General features: G+C 36.9%; 1 protein-coding gene across 1 annotated transcript; it reads left to right on the forward strand.

Moving 5' to 3' along the window:
- The first annotated feature begins 11750 nt into the window (after positions 1 to 11750).
- LOC104609602 (putative membrane protein At4g09580) lies at positions 11751 to 15374 on the forward strand. The gene is made up of 4 exons (XM_010275972.3): positions 11751 to 12261; positions 13929 to 14199; positions 14289 to 14459; positions 14875 to 15374. Exons 1-4 carry the CDS (start codon positions 12068 to 12070, stop codon positions 14998 to 15000), a joined length of 762 nt encoding a protein of 253 aa, XP_010274274.1. The 5' UTR covers positions 11751 to 12067; the 3' UTR covers positions 15001 to 15374.
- The last annotated feature ends 798 nt before the right edge of the window (positions 15375 to 16172 follow it).

Below are 16172 nucleotides of genomic sequence, written 5' to 3' on the forward strand. Positions count from 1 at the left end.
AGTAGGAAAACTAGGCCCAAACTGGGAAAACCATATAAGGTCATCAATGTATTAGGACCTACGACTTACAAGCTGCAAACTATGGGAGGACAAGCTGTACCTCGCACTTGGCACGCTATGAATTTAAGGATGTATTGCGTATGAGATTGCTTAGAATGGAAATAAAATTCTAAGTTCCTCGGTCCACTACTCATTGTAATTCAACTTGGAACAAACCGAGGTGGGATTCTTAATCATATAACTTAATGCCATGTTAAAAGGATTCCTAAAAAACATAAAGACATTGAGATATGAACTCAGTGCCCTGTCGGGATAACTCAATCAAACGATCAGTTAGCTCAGGAAACGGTAAAGGGTCTATAACTCAACTGAGGTGGAAAAACAAGGGGAAATGACTTAAATCAAATAACTCAATTAAGAACCACATATCCAAAAAGCATTTCTATTGCTAATCAAACAAAAATGTTCAGTACATAGAAGTCCAAAAAAAAAGAAAAGAGAAAGAGAAAGCAACAAGAGTTCACACCATAAAAACCTAGCATAACAGCTCAAACAATACATCAAAGAAAACAAACAAAACACCAATTGATCAATTGGGGGTAGGTGAAACCTGGTCGCTGGCAGGAGTCACAATGTCATATTCGGTCACCTCGCCCTCTTCATCGGCCTTGGTGTCCACGTCAGCTACTAAGAAGAGATCATCGATTGCCTTCGTAATCTTTAATTGGCTAATGAGACGGTCTGGTATCATAGTGGATAGAAGCTTGCACAACCGAAAGCCCTTCGCCGCAAAGGACTTTGCATAATCATCCCTCTCCGTCTCGTACTCCTTTGAGAGTTTGTATGTTGTGATCACCTCTGTTCAAGCTACAACCAACAGTCCTCCTGGACCCTTTGCTCATTGGCCTTGTCCGCCTTGAGCCTCTCAAATTCAAACTTTAGCTCCTCTTGGGCCCTCAGCAACTAAGTCCTCTTTGCCTCCTCCATCTCCATCCTCGCCTTGGGCTCTCTAGCATGGGTCAAAAGGCCTCGATGTTCAGACTTAGAAGCTTCAAGCTTTTGGAGCAGCTCGGTAACAACCGCTTGATGGATAGAGATGACTACCTCATGCTCAGCCTTGTGAGCCACCAAATCAGACAACACCTGGGCCTTCTTCACCAACACCTTGTTAAGCTTGGCAAGGTAGCTCTCCTCAATTAGAGCCAAATTATCAACTCGGTCTTGATGGCTCTGAGCCTGCGGACAAACCCTTTGAGCCATAGTGTTGGCCTAAAACGTCAAGTAAAATCGGGAATAATGCAAGAAAATACGGAAGAAAGAAGGATAAGGGGCTACCATCTTTGCCTACGATGAAGGCAGCACCAACCGCCGACTCAGCTCGTAGGCAACTGTATGCTCCTGTACAGAGTAACTTCGGCAAACCGACCAAGCGAGAGTCTAGATTGGCGCTTGCTCAGGAGCTGTGGGGGGCTAATGAGCTCAAAGATCAAGAGACTTCTGGGAGTAGTGGCGTTGGAGTATCCCTGGCCCTAGCTCATACTTTTGGCCTTATGGGTTGCTTAGATACTTGGACATGTGGTTCCTTGTCTTCCAAGGCAATGACCTCGGTGGTACTTGTAATGGCTTGTGCCTTAACGGAGTGGGAAGACTTATCCTTCACAATCTTCCTCTTCTTTGACCTCGACTTCTTGACAATGAAACTTCCCAACATCCGCTCCTTGGGTGATGCTTAAGCTCACACAAGGCCAAGAAATTCCTAATATTGATGGGAACCCATATGCGTGCCTTGTCAAGGCTACCCCTATGATGGGCCTGAAGGCATTAGAGGAAAGTTACCCTAGGGTAATCAAAAAGCGGTTTAAGAGGTCAATCATGAGAAGTGGGAGGGGAAACCTCAACCCCACAATAAAGTGCTGCTCAAACACACAGACTTCATTGTCACTATGATGTCAGGGGGCCTCATTTCGAGTAGGGAGCCTAAAACAAAACATATCAGGAACCCTGTAGAGAAGACAAAATCTTTTCAAGTCAGCCAAGGTACATTGGGTTGGGATGAAAGGTTCGCTAGGGCTAATCTCGAGCTTGTTAGGGGCTGAAGTGAGCTGCCTCGACTCCCTACGAGTTTCAGAGATCGCGGATGCCAAACGGCTATGATCGAATGGGTTCAACGGCTAGGATCCACGACGGTTGAAGTCCTCGAGGAACCAAATTAGTTGGGCAAGTTTTTGAAGTCCGAAATGGGTTAATAAACATCCTTAGGTCTACGCATACAAGTGACGCACCTATTAGGGCCCTTCCAAGCGATGTTTCCAAATAGACCAAGAAGTTCAGAAGATAACAAGTGACCAAACATTCGATAAGGATGATTTATGAAAGTAAAGACTTCCTACACTCGAGTTGAACCACCTTGACTCAGAAGTGGGGGGCAAGTGATGTGGACAAAACCGATCTCAAGGTAACTGGACACATGGAAGCCATAGAAGAGCTGCAGTTTGACCCATGAGCCGGATTTTGACGACATAGCTTGACCTCAGGGCATTGGGGACCACCTCGAGAGCCATGGTGCACCTCGCCCAACCATGCGTAACTCGCTCATCGAGGAGGAGGTAACCATGCATAACTTCTTACAAGGAGGTAATTGGGGACCACCTCGAAAGTCATGGTCCACCTCGCCTGACTAGCTAATGGCTTGGAAAGTTAACTGAGCTATCAATTGGATGAGATAACTTCTGCCGAGATGAGCTACCCTAAAGGGTGAGGTCCAAACATCACCACATGTCCAGGAGACAACCATTTGGCAATCCATGCAACAGAGTTGCAAACACATATGACAACCCCATTAGACAGTGAGCCCCGAGCCCACTCCATGCATCTACAACGTGGTGGGCAGGTCAGCTGAGCATGTAACACTCGAGTGCCAAGTGGCCTTGACTGAGCTCTAGGTGTCCCGACCGAGCTTCAAGTGTTCAAGTCAGGCTCCAAGTGTTCCACAAAATCGAAAGGTGTCCTCCACCTGCCCAACACATACACTCCTACTATGCATCTGAAGCCTATATAAAGGCCAGATTAGCATTGGATTCATACTTTATGCATCATTAAATTCTCACATACTCTTCTTCGGATAGTTCGGTGATGTCAACACCCGATTTTTGCTCGGTCCCCTCTCTAGCCCACTTTTCATGTTCCTGATGACCAGTCAGACCTCACCAATCTTTCCAAAATATGCCAAAATCCCAGGGAACCAAATTTTATCCCTAAATTCCTTGATTTCATCGTTTATCCATCAGAAACTCCATTTCAACACATTTAACACTCCAACACTTTTTGTGCCAAAATTCTGGCGATCCACATGTCCCTTGATACGATCAAACCCTCCCAATGGCCTTGTAATTCAAATCAATTCCATTCTACCAAAGTCCATCCTAAAATTCATTTATTTACCCATCTATCAAACCAAGATTCTATTTTGAGCTTTATCGTTAGCCAAAATACCCACAACCTAGATTCTCATGATTCTAAAATTTCTAAAGCCATTGGACACTCCCATTAGAGTCAAAGGACCCTGAGATATCCATCCACCAAATTCTAGACCTTGAAATTCCCATTTTGACCTCATCTAGAAAGGTTCCAAATCGACCACTTCTATTACCCAGTACTCTTGAAATCCTAGATCTCGATCACAACACTACTTCTAACACTCCAAACATCACCATAACTTTCATCTACCACTTGATTAACCACCTAGAAAATTTTAGACCTAAAAATGTCCATTTTACTTCTCATATGCGAAGATTCCAAATCGATAACTCTCGTTACTCGTTACTCTAAAAATCAAAAATCTCCATTACGACACCTCCCCCATGACACCCACCTCACCAAAACTTTCTTCAACCACTTGATTGACCACCCAACAAATTTCAGATCTAACAATATCCATTTTACCCATTCACTATACAAAGTTTTCATTACGAGCCTTCTTATTTGTCGGAATACCCGTACCCCAAATTTCCTTAATTTGAACACATTTGAACTAATCAAAACACTGCTAATTCATCTAGGACACTTAGAAACAACATCGTACAATATTTAACTCAAAACTCCCCTATCTGCCAGTTCATCGAACAAAGATTCCATTATGAGCATTTTCATTAGTCAGATCACCTATACACTAAATTCCTCTAATCCAAACACATTTGACCAATCAAACCCTACCAATTTGTCCAGGCATGTTAGAAACCCTACCTAAATAAATCTCAACTCACAATTCCTTCGTTTACCCCTTCATCAAATGAAGATTCTATTTCGGGCTTTTTCGTTAGTTGATATGGTCGTACCTCAAATTCCCTCAATCTGAACACATTTGAACTGATTAAGCCTTACCAAATTACCCAAGACATTTAGAAATTGATAACTGATTCCCTTAATCTGAATACATCCAAATTGATAAAACCCCATGATTTTATCTAGGCCCCTAAGAAACCCTACCTAGATAAATGTCAGCTTAAAATTCCTACATTTACCCGTCCAGTAAAGGAGATTCCGTTTCAGGCTTTTTTCATTGATCAAATTGTTTGTACCTTAAAATCCCCTGATCTAAGAACTCTTGGACTAATCTGACCCCACCAATTGATCCAAAATACCCAAAAACCTTATGCTATCAATTTTCACTAAAAAAACACCATAATTTGCCCCATCAACTAAAAAGATTATGCTTCGGTCAATGTTGTTAGTACATATATAGAGAACCTCCATACACCCTCAAGACCATCTCCACCCTTCTTTCTTTGACCCAATATCCCCACAGTTTATTGAGTATTTTGATTTGCCCTCTTAAACCCAAAATTATGAAAATGCCCTTAAATATTTCAAAAGTTACAAAAATACCCCTTATGCCCCATTATAAATATAACCTAAACTTTCATAGACATAAGGGTACACTATTCATCTCCTCCACTCTCTCCTTCACTCTCGATACTAACCCTAGCAATGAAGAACCAGAAGTAGGGTTGTCAATGGATCGGGTCTGCCTTGACGGGCCCGATGGACCTGAACCGATTGGGTCAATTCTGGTTTTGGGAATTAGAATTGACGGGCTAGTTCCGGGTCCTGATATAGGGTCTCGATTACTCCATGTAGTCCCGAATCGATTCAAACCTGACATATATATATATATACAATATTTTATATACATTAAACATAAATATTTATTTTTTATTTATTATAATCGGATATATCGGGTCATACATAATTGTCCTGAGAACTGATCAATTCGGTTCTGGGTCCAAAAAAATTACAGACCATATCGGGTCCAGGTCCGGATCCTCAACGTATAATGTTGGGCCGGTTCCAGTTGCACCTGGTTCCGACCCAGACCCAACCCGTTGACAACCCATAACCAGAAGGGGCGTTCTCCCTTTCTTCCTCCGGCCACCCATTTTCCTTCTTCCTTCTCTCTCTCTCTCTCTCGCTGTTCCGCCACCGCTGCTGCGACTCAAACCCGCGGCGGTGGCAACCTCCCATCCTCTTCTCCCTACTAGCCAGCGCCCCAAATCCGTCGTTAACACCAATCAGAATAACACCAAACCAAATCCGTGGTTCAACTCTCTTAACCACATTTTCCCCTCTTTTCTTTTATTTTGGGCCATTTATCCCCTTGTACCGGTTGTCAAATGAGTTGAATTTCAGCATTAAAGCCGACTTAGAGACTCATCAGTTTAATGGACGAACACGCCATCGACTGAACCATTGATCCATTAGTTATCAGGCACTCTTCCGTCATATGCTCGTCTCTGGCGACTCGGTCCATAGCAGCATCGTCACGTAGGATCAAGGTGCTGGAATCCATCAACTCCCGTTCATAAATTAAAATCCTGCACCCAAACCTGGGTACTAGTCCAGCTTTGACGATCGTCACATTCTGCATAGGGGTTCCAACGACCATCGTGATTCACGTTGCAGCAAAGTTTCCCAGTCAGAAGGCCACATTTAAAGGTGTTCACTACTCTCTTGCTTTTTTTATTATTGCATGTGTGTGTGATGAAGATCTCTCTGATCCGATGATTATTAACATAGCTGTTATCTAATTCTGGTTTGTACATTGTTAGCTCAAGTTTATTTTGTTAAGCAAAAGCTTTATGTTCTTGGTCAAATGTTTCATTAATAAGTCCAAAAGTAGCAGATCATGTTTTTAACGTGGCATGAATAGTTAATGGTTAACCGCGCGAATAGATCATTTTATTTTTAATGTTATGGTTAATGGTTAAGGTCTTATTGATTTGGTTTCCAGGTCAAGAGGCTAATGATGTTAGTTTCAGACCACTTGTTTTTAGTCATGTAGTGGGTTTGATAAGCTTTCTATTAATTAGCTAACTTAAGCAAAATTAGTGGTATTTGATTGACGTTAATAGCGTTGCTGATTTATTCTTTTCTTCTTAATAAGGTTAGCTTAGGTTTTGTCTTTCGTAGAATTCAATTAATCCTCTTTTCTTCATGTGTATAAATCCTTAACGTTTTAAAAAATGACCCGGAAACGAACCGTTCTGGTCACCGGTTTTTGGGTCAACGATCTGACCATCCGGTTTAAACAGATGGCCCATTCTGACAGTAAAATTAAAAAATTAAAAATAATTAAAAAATAAAAACGGAACTGATTACCATCCGTTCGATGGTTCAACCATCCGAGTCAATAATTTGTTGATTTTTTCAACGATTTTTTACCAGATTCTAGGTTTTGGGTAAAACGGAACTGATTGCCTAGACAATTCCTAGGCTGAACAGTCCGACCATCCAGATCAACGGCGATTCAAAAACGTTGGGGCTATGAGACTATCTTTCCTTTACCAACCCCTAGTCATAGTTTTGTCTAATGTGCTTAGATTAACATTAATGATGCCTCATGCCTATCTTTATTTGAATCATTGCATGATGGAAGCTCTCTAATGAAGCATGAAGATTGGGAATCAGTTATCTATAGACACCTACCAGTAGGAAGCCTAGAAGGGAATAAAAAAAAAAAGGATTGAGAAGAGATTTTCCAATCACTTTGCTTTCCTCTAGAAATTCCAAAAAGGAGGTTGCTTGTAGGAAACCCACTTGGATAAAAAAGAGGAGGGAAGACCCCTACCACACTTTGCTCCAAGAGAGTATTGGGAAATGACTAAGAAAGATAATTTCCAATAGAATGCAACTCATGACGAAAAACATCCCAACTACACATGCTGAAATTGTTAGAGCTTCTTAATTTCTTATAGTTATTAGCGGGGACCCATGTGATACACGAGATTTATTAAGTGAAAGCTAAATAATAAAAATGGTCATTTGATCTAATACCCTTATAGTTTCATGGATTTATTAAAATCTACCCTATAGTTAGTATTTTACTAAAACAACACTTATACTTTGCAATGAATTTAATCAATCTTCCATTAGATTACGGTGGAAAATGATAGTGCTGACCCTAATGCTCATTTAAATAAATTTAATCAAAAGAAAATAAAAATTAAATTACCATGCATTTGTTCCCTTAATAGGACATGGGCAACCAAGGTTCAAAATATCGATACGCCTGATACGTCAATAGGAGTGTATCGGGTGATATCGATAGTGCTTTTTTGCCTTTTTTCAAAACCGGTTCAGGGGGCCGGTTTAAGGCTCCTCCACCCCCTGAACCCGTTAGAACCCCGATACACCCCCTATGGGGGCGTATCAGGAAGCCATCAACATGATACGCATTAGTTGATACGTATCGATACTTTGAACCTTGCGGGCAACCACTCTATTGACTATATATTTGGTCAATTTTCTTTTATATACAAAAAGTGTTAAGGGTATTTTTTGAATAAAAAATCATGGGCCTAATGGCAAAACAATCACTCCTTAATGAAATGTTGATATGCCCTTACAGGGGGTGTATCGGGAAGCCATCGACACGATACGCATCAGCTGATGCGTATCGATACTTTGAACCTTGCGGGCAACCACTCTATTGGCTATATTTGGTCAATTTTCTTTTATATACAAAAAAAAATTAAGGGTATTTTTTGAATAAAAAATCATGGGCCTAATGGAAAAATAATCACTCCTTAATGAAATGTTGATTAAGTAAATAAGTTGTAAAATATACAGGATGTTTTAGTAAAATGAAAACTATAAGGTAGGTTTAAGTAAATATGTAAAACTATAACGTGTGTTATAGTAAATGACCCTAATAGAAACACATAAGAGTAGAGTTCACATCTGTGCCCCACAAGTGGGCGCCCCACAACGTTCCACAACACATCTCCCCGTGTATTGGGAACATCTCCCAATGATAGTACCAGAACCGATGATGTCATCATCAAGAGATGTTCCCAATAAACGACGGGGATATGCTATGGGACATTGTGGGGCACAGATGTGAACTCTACACAATTGCTTTATATTTTCAATTTTTTAAATAATTAATAATTACTCATAGTTTATATACTACTTTTTAATAAATTTTTTATAATATAAAAATAAAAATAATTAATTTCAGTTAGGTTTATTCATCAAACTGATGAAACTGACCAACCCAATCAACTTGACCCGAGTTGGTCAGTTTTCTAGTATTTTAGGTCGGTTTTAGTTCAAAAATTTTCCAATTCGACCAAGTTAGATCAATTTCACTTTGGCCATTTGTAAACCGACCAAAATTGAACAACCTAACCATGGACATATATTAATATTTTATATTTTTAATATGGAAACATGGAAAATTTCTCATATTTCTTAGTCTAAAATGTTTTATATCATAAATCTAATTTTTTAATAATTGCACTATAATTTTTAAAGTTTGAATCTTTTGAATCAACTGATCAAACCAAAAAATCGACCCAAACTGATACAATTTGAGTGGGTCCATTTTCACAAAAGGTCAATCAGTTTTATTTGACCAACTCCCCAACTTGACCAGGTCAATTTGGTTGGCCAAATAGCCTATGCCCTAACCGAACCAACTCATGAACACTTATAATTTCAACTAAATTTATAGTCTCATCTCTAATAAATAACAATAGTTTGATCTCCAATAATTATTGAAAATTTATAGCAAAAATGCACAGTTATTGAAAATATATTGATAATGAAAAAACAATAAGTACTAAAAATATATTAACTTAATCAATAAGTAGTATAATCTCAAATAATAGTTTAATCTCCTATAAATATTAATTAATAAGTTGTAACAAAAATACAATAAATACAATAAGTATAATAAATTAAATTTAAAAATTTCAATAATAGTAGTTTAATCTCCATTAATTATTGAAAGTTTTCTATTAAATAACAAAACAAAATAAATTTATACATAATCACTAAAAATACATTTATCAAAAAAACAATAAATAATTATTGAAATACAATAAATATTAATTTTAGTATATATAATTATATAATAAATACATATTAAGAGTGGAGAATTATTATTAATAAATATTAATTTTTTTGAAAGTTATTTTCTCAAATTATTACTTGATATAAGTGAAATTTGTTATTTACAATATTATGTATAATATCAAATTATTATTAATTTCAATAATATGTTATAATTATTTTTCTACTTTTTAGAATTTTTAAATTTATTATATAGCTTCTATATTTTAACTATTTAAAATATAGTTATTTAAATACTTAAGTAATATGTAAAATATTTAAATTTAAAAATGTTAATTATTTATTGAATTTAGTTATCCATAAAATCATAATTTATACTATTATTACATAATTTCATTATTCATTTTATAATAGATTAAATCATTATTAATTTCAATATTATGTTATAGTTATTTTTCTTCTTTGAAGAAATTTTTTAAATTTATTACATAATTTCGTTATTTTAACTATTTAAAATCTAGTTATGATAAATATTTAGTTATTTAAATATTTAAATAATCTATAAAATATTTAAAAATTTGTTATATTAATTTTATTTATTTAAAGCTATTACATATTATTAAATATTTGAAAAACATTTAAATTGATAATCCAGAAAAAAAAAACATAATTTAAATTGTTAGTACATATAATTTCGTGATATATTTTGTAAAAATATAAAATTATTTTTTTGTGTTTTTAATAAATATTTTAAAGTTATTTTATATAATTTTGTTAGAATATTTAAATAATTCTTAAAATTTTTAGTCAAAACTTTCTTTAGATAGATATAGATAAAAAGTAGGGGAGAGGATAAATAGGAATTAAAGATAATTTTAGAGAAAGTGGGGGAGGTAGTTTAGGAGAAATTTTAGGAGAAGATGCTATTTAGGTTATTGGGAAAGTGCATCTCATTGGTTGTTTCAAAAATGACATGGAATATTTTAAATGATAAAACGGGTAGGAATTACCTGTTTGGCTTGTTTGCTTCATATAAATGATAAAACGGGTTCTATATTTTAAATTTTCATTTATTTTTTATTTTTATATCATTTTTAATGGGTCATCTATTTTATATAAGTCTCTTGTGTAGTATTGGCACTATGCACAATAAAGGTCTCAACTCGACTCATAAAAATTATAAATTTTAATAATATAATTAATTAATTAATAAAAAATTATCTAATAAAATAAAAAAGAATAAACAAAACAAAATACAACATTAGAACACATGTTCTATTTGCAATATATCAAACCCATATTTAAATCATAGTATTATTAAAACTATCAATTAATATTTTTTGTTTTTAAATTACTTATTTTTATTAGTGTTTATTAAGTGAAATTGAAATGTTTTTAATTTTTACTAAGTTTTGTTAATATTTATTAGTTTTAGGTGGAAGTTTAATGGATTTTTAAATTAATAATTTTTAAAATTATATTTTTATTTTTATTGTTTTATGTTTGATTGTTTAACATCAATCTATTTATATTATTTGACTTATTACAATTTTACTTTATTATGTTGTATTACTATTCTCTCTCTCTTAAATATCTTTTTTAAATGTAATAATAATATACATTAAAATAAGAGGTCTTAAAAAACTCAAATTCCTTCGTGCTAACATGGATTATTTAATTTTATTATATATAATATCTACCTATATATCTATATATATAGATAGATAGATTTTTTTTAATAGCATCAGAGTGAAATTAAGGATGACAATCTTTTCTGATCTTGTTGGGTATCTGAACTCTCCGACCTAATCGATTTGGGTATGATTCACTGAACTTTCTGATGGGATCCGTTTTTCCTTTTTTTTTTGTTTGGGTTGGATTGATTCACTATTCGTTAATCTTGAAGTCTCAATGATTAAGGCTTGATTCATTTAAGTTTGAGAAATGACACCGAATTTGGGGATTGGGGACGGGCACGGAGAATATAATCCCACCTCCGAAACCGTCCATCCTTAAAAGGGAAGTAGGTTCCAATCCAAGCGTTTTAAACCTTCAAAGGCAGTAAAGGAGAGCAGATCTGCTGCGCGCACGCTATTGAACAGAACACTAACGGCCGCACATCAGGAATAACTGGAGCAGATCGTGGGATTGATATATAGCTTCTCTCGTATTTCAGTAATTAGGCCCATAATATCAAAATTATTTATTAAAAAAGAACATAAGTGTAGTTTAGTAATTTTAGACAATTGACGAATCTTGTTCTTGTCCTTCCAATGAGCGTCGAATTGCGTGCATAGGAGAGAAACAAGGGAGAAAGCAGATGGCGTCTGTTGCGTACACCAATGATTGTCCGCGGCGGCCTTTTGCATCTGGCAATCGTGGCTGACGTGTCACAGAATATCCCCATCCCTCTGCAAAAACCGTTTCCATCTCTCCAAACTTTACCTCCATAACTCCATTAAAGCTGGTCGGAGGGAATTTAGTCGCCAAGGAATATTCTTTATCCCTGGAAGAGAGATGAAGGCGAAGAAGAACCAAGGAAGAAGAAGAAGATAAGGTCTGAAACGAAAGCCAAACGAGCCCTAAAACATTAGGGTTGCGTTTTCCTTCCCTTCTCTCTTCTTCTAATGCACCTGGGCTGAAACGTCTGAAATATCACGCCAAGGCAGAAAACACAACCCTTAATTTGTCGGTGTGTTTCTCTAGTTAGAGCGGAATGGAGAAGAGAGGGGAAATCGCAATCAGGAACAATGGATCTAAGTTTCCTTTGAGTTTCTGGGAGGTGGCGGCAGCATCTAGCGTCGTTTTCACCTTTGTCTTGGGGCTTGCCTGTGTTTATTTGACGATGCCGGCTTCTGATTACAGCTTCCTTAAGTTGCCCAGGACTCTCGAGGATCTTCAAATTCTCAGGTAAATTTATTTAGCTAGGGGATTCTGATGGGTTCTGTCCGATTTTAGGGTTTTGAATTCGTTTGGGAATTTTCTGTTAATGAGGAACAAAGACTGAATTAGGGCTTTCTTTGCAAGGAGACGAGGAGGCTTGCCCTTTGTTTTGGCGTATTGGGTTCCATGAATTTCCGCTTTCTGGATGATTTGCGACTTTAGTTTAGGAGTTTCTATATGCCGATTTGATTTCTGGTTATTTTTTATTGGTGATTTGATTTGTGGGCACTTCTCAGTTTTATTAGTTTTTTGAGAGAAAATTATGGTATTCATTTATTGATGCTCTGAAAGAGATTTGTGGGCATTTCAATTTTCAATGAATCTTTTTTTTTTTTTTTGCCCATTTCCCCCCTTTTATTCTACCTTTTGTATTGATGCTGGAATTCCATGGTTTTATTGAATGCGTTCAGTATGAAAATGTCCAGATTCGCTGACTGGCTTACTGCGATTTCTATTTTTGTCCATATTCTGAGCATCTTTTTTCCATTTTCAGATTATGATATGACTTGTGGTGAAGGTCCATGTAAATACAATATGAAATTGTTTGTGTGGATATTTCAGTTTAGGGGTGTTACAGTAGATAATCTTCAGAATTAGGCTTTGGGAACCCTGCAAATGGAAGCTTCTAATTCAATACGTGTTTTTTACTTGATCCATCCAACTTCTTTCAGTCTTCAATATCAAATGTCAGAACTGGTGAATTTGAACTGATGATTGTTATGATGTTTTCAACTTCCGACCAAAGGGAATTAAACACCTAATTGTCATTTTTCTACAAAGGCATTTTTATTTTCTGGGAAACCATCAAAGGAAATACTTTGGATCTTAACTTTCTCTTGGATTTTTGGGGCATCACAACAATTTCTTAGAAAACCATATAAAGTTCTCCAAATTTTAACAGTAGCTGTGGTATTGTTCTATATTGATTTTTTGGTATCATCATGGGGAACTCATCTCTGTCAAAGAAAACCGGTTGTCAGAAGAAAGAAACAATGTGAATCTTTTTCTGAGGTTCAAGCCACACCTTACCACCACCAAGATTGGAGGAAAAGAAGAGAATTAGAAAAGAGAAATATCAGAACTTTAAGAAAAATAATCCATATACCAAATACTAAAATTAATTCTGTTCCTGTTAATATGAGAGTCAACTGGCAGACCTATGCACATCCATGCATCCAAGCATGCGTGTGTATGTGTATTCTTATACAACACATTAATGAGGTCGTTGGTGTGCACTAAGTTATCATTCACATCAACCTGTTCAGTGATATTCCTTGTTCAGCTTACAGCTTTGCCACTGCATTTCTCTACTAAACTGAATTTTTCAAGTGTTAGAGTTCCTCAGTTCCCATGTTTTTCTAGAGCATAGAGCTCGTGAATGCTTACCTACATTATAGAGATGCATTTTTCTTTATTTTATATATAAAAACTATCAATAGGATTATCATCATAGTTTTCCTTGGTCAGCAATTTATCTTGTTTTGGTTTCTGCCACATGCTAATCTCTTATTTTTGGCCACGTAGATTTTTCTTCCTGCTAGAATTGCCACTGGCTAATCTGATTCTTGATGATTGGGAACATACATGACCTGATTGATATATATATTAATTTTTCAGTATTGTTACATCTGTAGGAATAACCTTGAAAGTTACACCAGCGACTACACCATACAGGTTCTGGTGGGATATTGTGTGGTCTACATCTTCATGCAGACTTTTATGATTCCAGGAACTGTTTTTATGTCACTGCTTGCTGGAGCCCTTTTTGGAGTCCTCAAGGGTGTGGCTTTGGTTGTCTTCACTGCCACAGCTGGTGCTTCGTCATGTTATTTCCTATCAAAATTGATAGGGAGGCCCCTTGTCTTCTCTCTATGGCCAGACAAATTGAGTTTCTTCCAAGCCCAGGTGAAAATTGGTTCAACCCTGGCATTATCTTTGCTTCTATAAATTCTATCAAATAACAAGTGTTCAGTCTTTGCTGTTTGCTCTCTCAGGTAGCTAAAAGAAGAGATAGCCTATTGAACTATATGCTTTTCCTTAGGGTGACACCCACATTACCTAACACATTCATTAACGTAGCCTCGCCAATAGTAGATGTGCCGTACCATATATTCTTCCTGGCAACCTTTTTTGGACTCATCCCAGCTGCTTATGTCACAGTGAGGGTATGCATTTTTCTTTTTAAGATCATTTGGCATGAGTTATTTCGACATGGTTGGGGTAAATGCTTTGTTGTGATGCCACTGCATCAGGCCTTAAATGTTCAATGATAGGATATCTATTTGTTGGGGTTTGCCAATGTATTTCCTGTCTAGGCAATTTTCTATCAATTGTTGTTTGATACTTTGATTTCGGATTGATGTTTAGTTGTTAGAACTAAGACTTAGGTGAGAAACACCCTTGTGTTGCCATCTTTCTGGGCATCCAAGAAGGCAGATTCTCAGTTATTGAACCACTTGGACTGATTCATGGGATAAGCATTCTATAAACTGTCACATCCAATCCCTACAGCATGCGACCACTATATCTATTCTAACAAGGCAGATTCTCAAATGGGTTTTCAACTTTGCTTTTGTGCAGGCTGGAATAACTCTTGGAGAGTTGCAATCGGTAGGTGACCTTTATGATTTCCAGGCAATTGCCACCATGTTCCTTATTGGGGTTGTTACAGTCACCCCTACTCTGATGAGTAAGAGCAAGGTGTAGGGCGTCCTCAGACAGATTGGTCCTCCATGTGTTTTGGTAGCACAGAAACATCACAGCAGGTCCTTACATGTAGAGTTAGAGCAAGTTCAATTTGCAGCTACATCTCTACCGCTAGCAGAGAGATCCTCACCACCACAAACCTGCAACAACTTGAGAGAATATTGCACTCTGGCCTCAGTCAGACAAATCTTCAGATGGCTACGGGGAATAGTGTGGCTCATGCGATCATTAAATTGGTTTTGCACGTCCCATTGTCATTGATTGCAATCCATAAGTTAACCACACTCCTGGCGTTCAAAATGTATTTAAAGTTAATACATTAAAAGTTAGTTATTAATGTATGTATGTATTGTTAATATTCATGTTTCGGTGTCTCAATGGGGTCGATAAATGTTGTTGTGTAACAAATGTTGTACAATCGCAACACTTGTGGATTGACATACTCGTGCAAGACGCCCAGCCATTTTCACAAACAAAACAAAAACAGCTAATGAAGGCCTCCATAAACCATAATGGATCGATGATATACTCCTGCTACCACCTCATCTCCCCCCCTTCCCCCAACCTCACCCCACCCAAACATGCCACCTGAAGAGCAAAAGTCCTAATTAATGGCGACTAGCGAGTTGTGACAAAAAGGATGATGAGTAAAATTCAGACAGAAGTATACAGTAAAACGAAGGTTAGGAAGATGAAGTATAGAAAATAATTTTAGAGGCAAAAAGAAGTAACCCATGAAGTATTGTTCTACTTCATTCATGACGACGAGGCCTAACAGGAACAGGCAACGTTAGCGTGCGTCACCCCATGTCAGAACATCTATTAGACAAACTTTAGCTAGCAAAGATAGAATATTACTTACTCCATTGTTATCCTTAGGCTCAACATAGTTTTATTCCCAATTATTTGGTGGGATTGGGGTACTCATCCTTTTCTACCTTTTCACTTATCAAGGAATATATCTATATTCTTTGTTAAATTTTCAGTCTTGAAATCTTCCTATTTTTTGAGGGACATAATGCTTTTTTTTTTTGTTTGAAGGACCTCCACAAGCCTGACGCCTCCGTTGACGGAGTGGAATATACCATGATGCCTTAGTGATGTGAAATAAGGCTAATAGCATTTAGCCTTTTACCGTGAGGGAGGGATGTACCCTGTAGCCGTAGGCCATC

The sequence above is a fragment of the Nelumbo nucifera genome, chromosome 3, assembly GCF_055504915.1.
Source record: "Nelumbo nucifera cultivar China Antique chromosome 3, China Antique-T2T, whole genome shotgun sequence".
Lineage (NCBI taxonomy): Eukaryota > Viridiplantae > Streptophyta > Magnoliopsida > Proteales > Nelumbonaceae > Nelumbo > Nelumbo nucifera.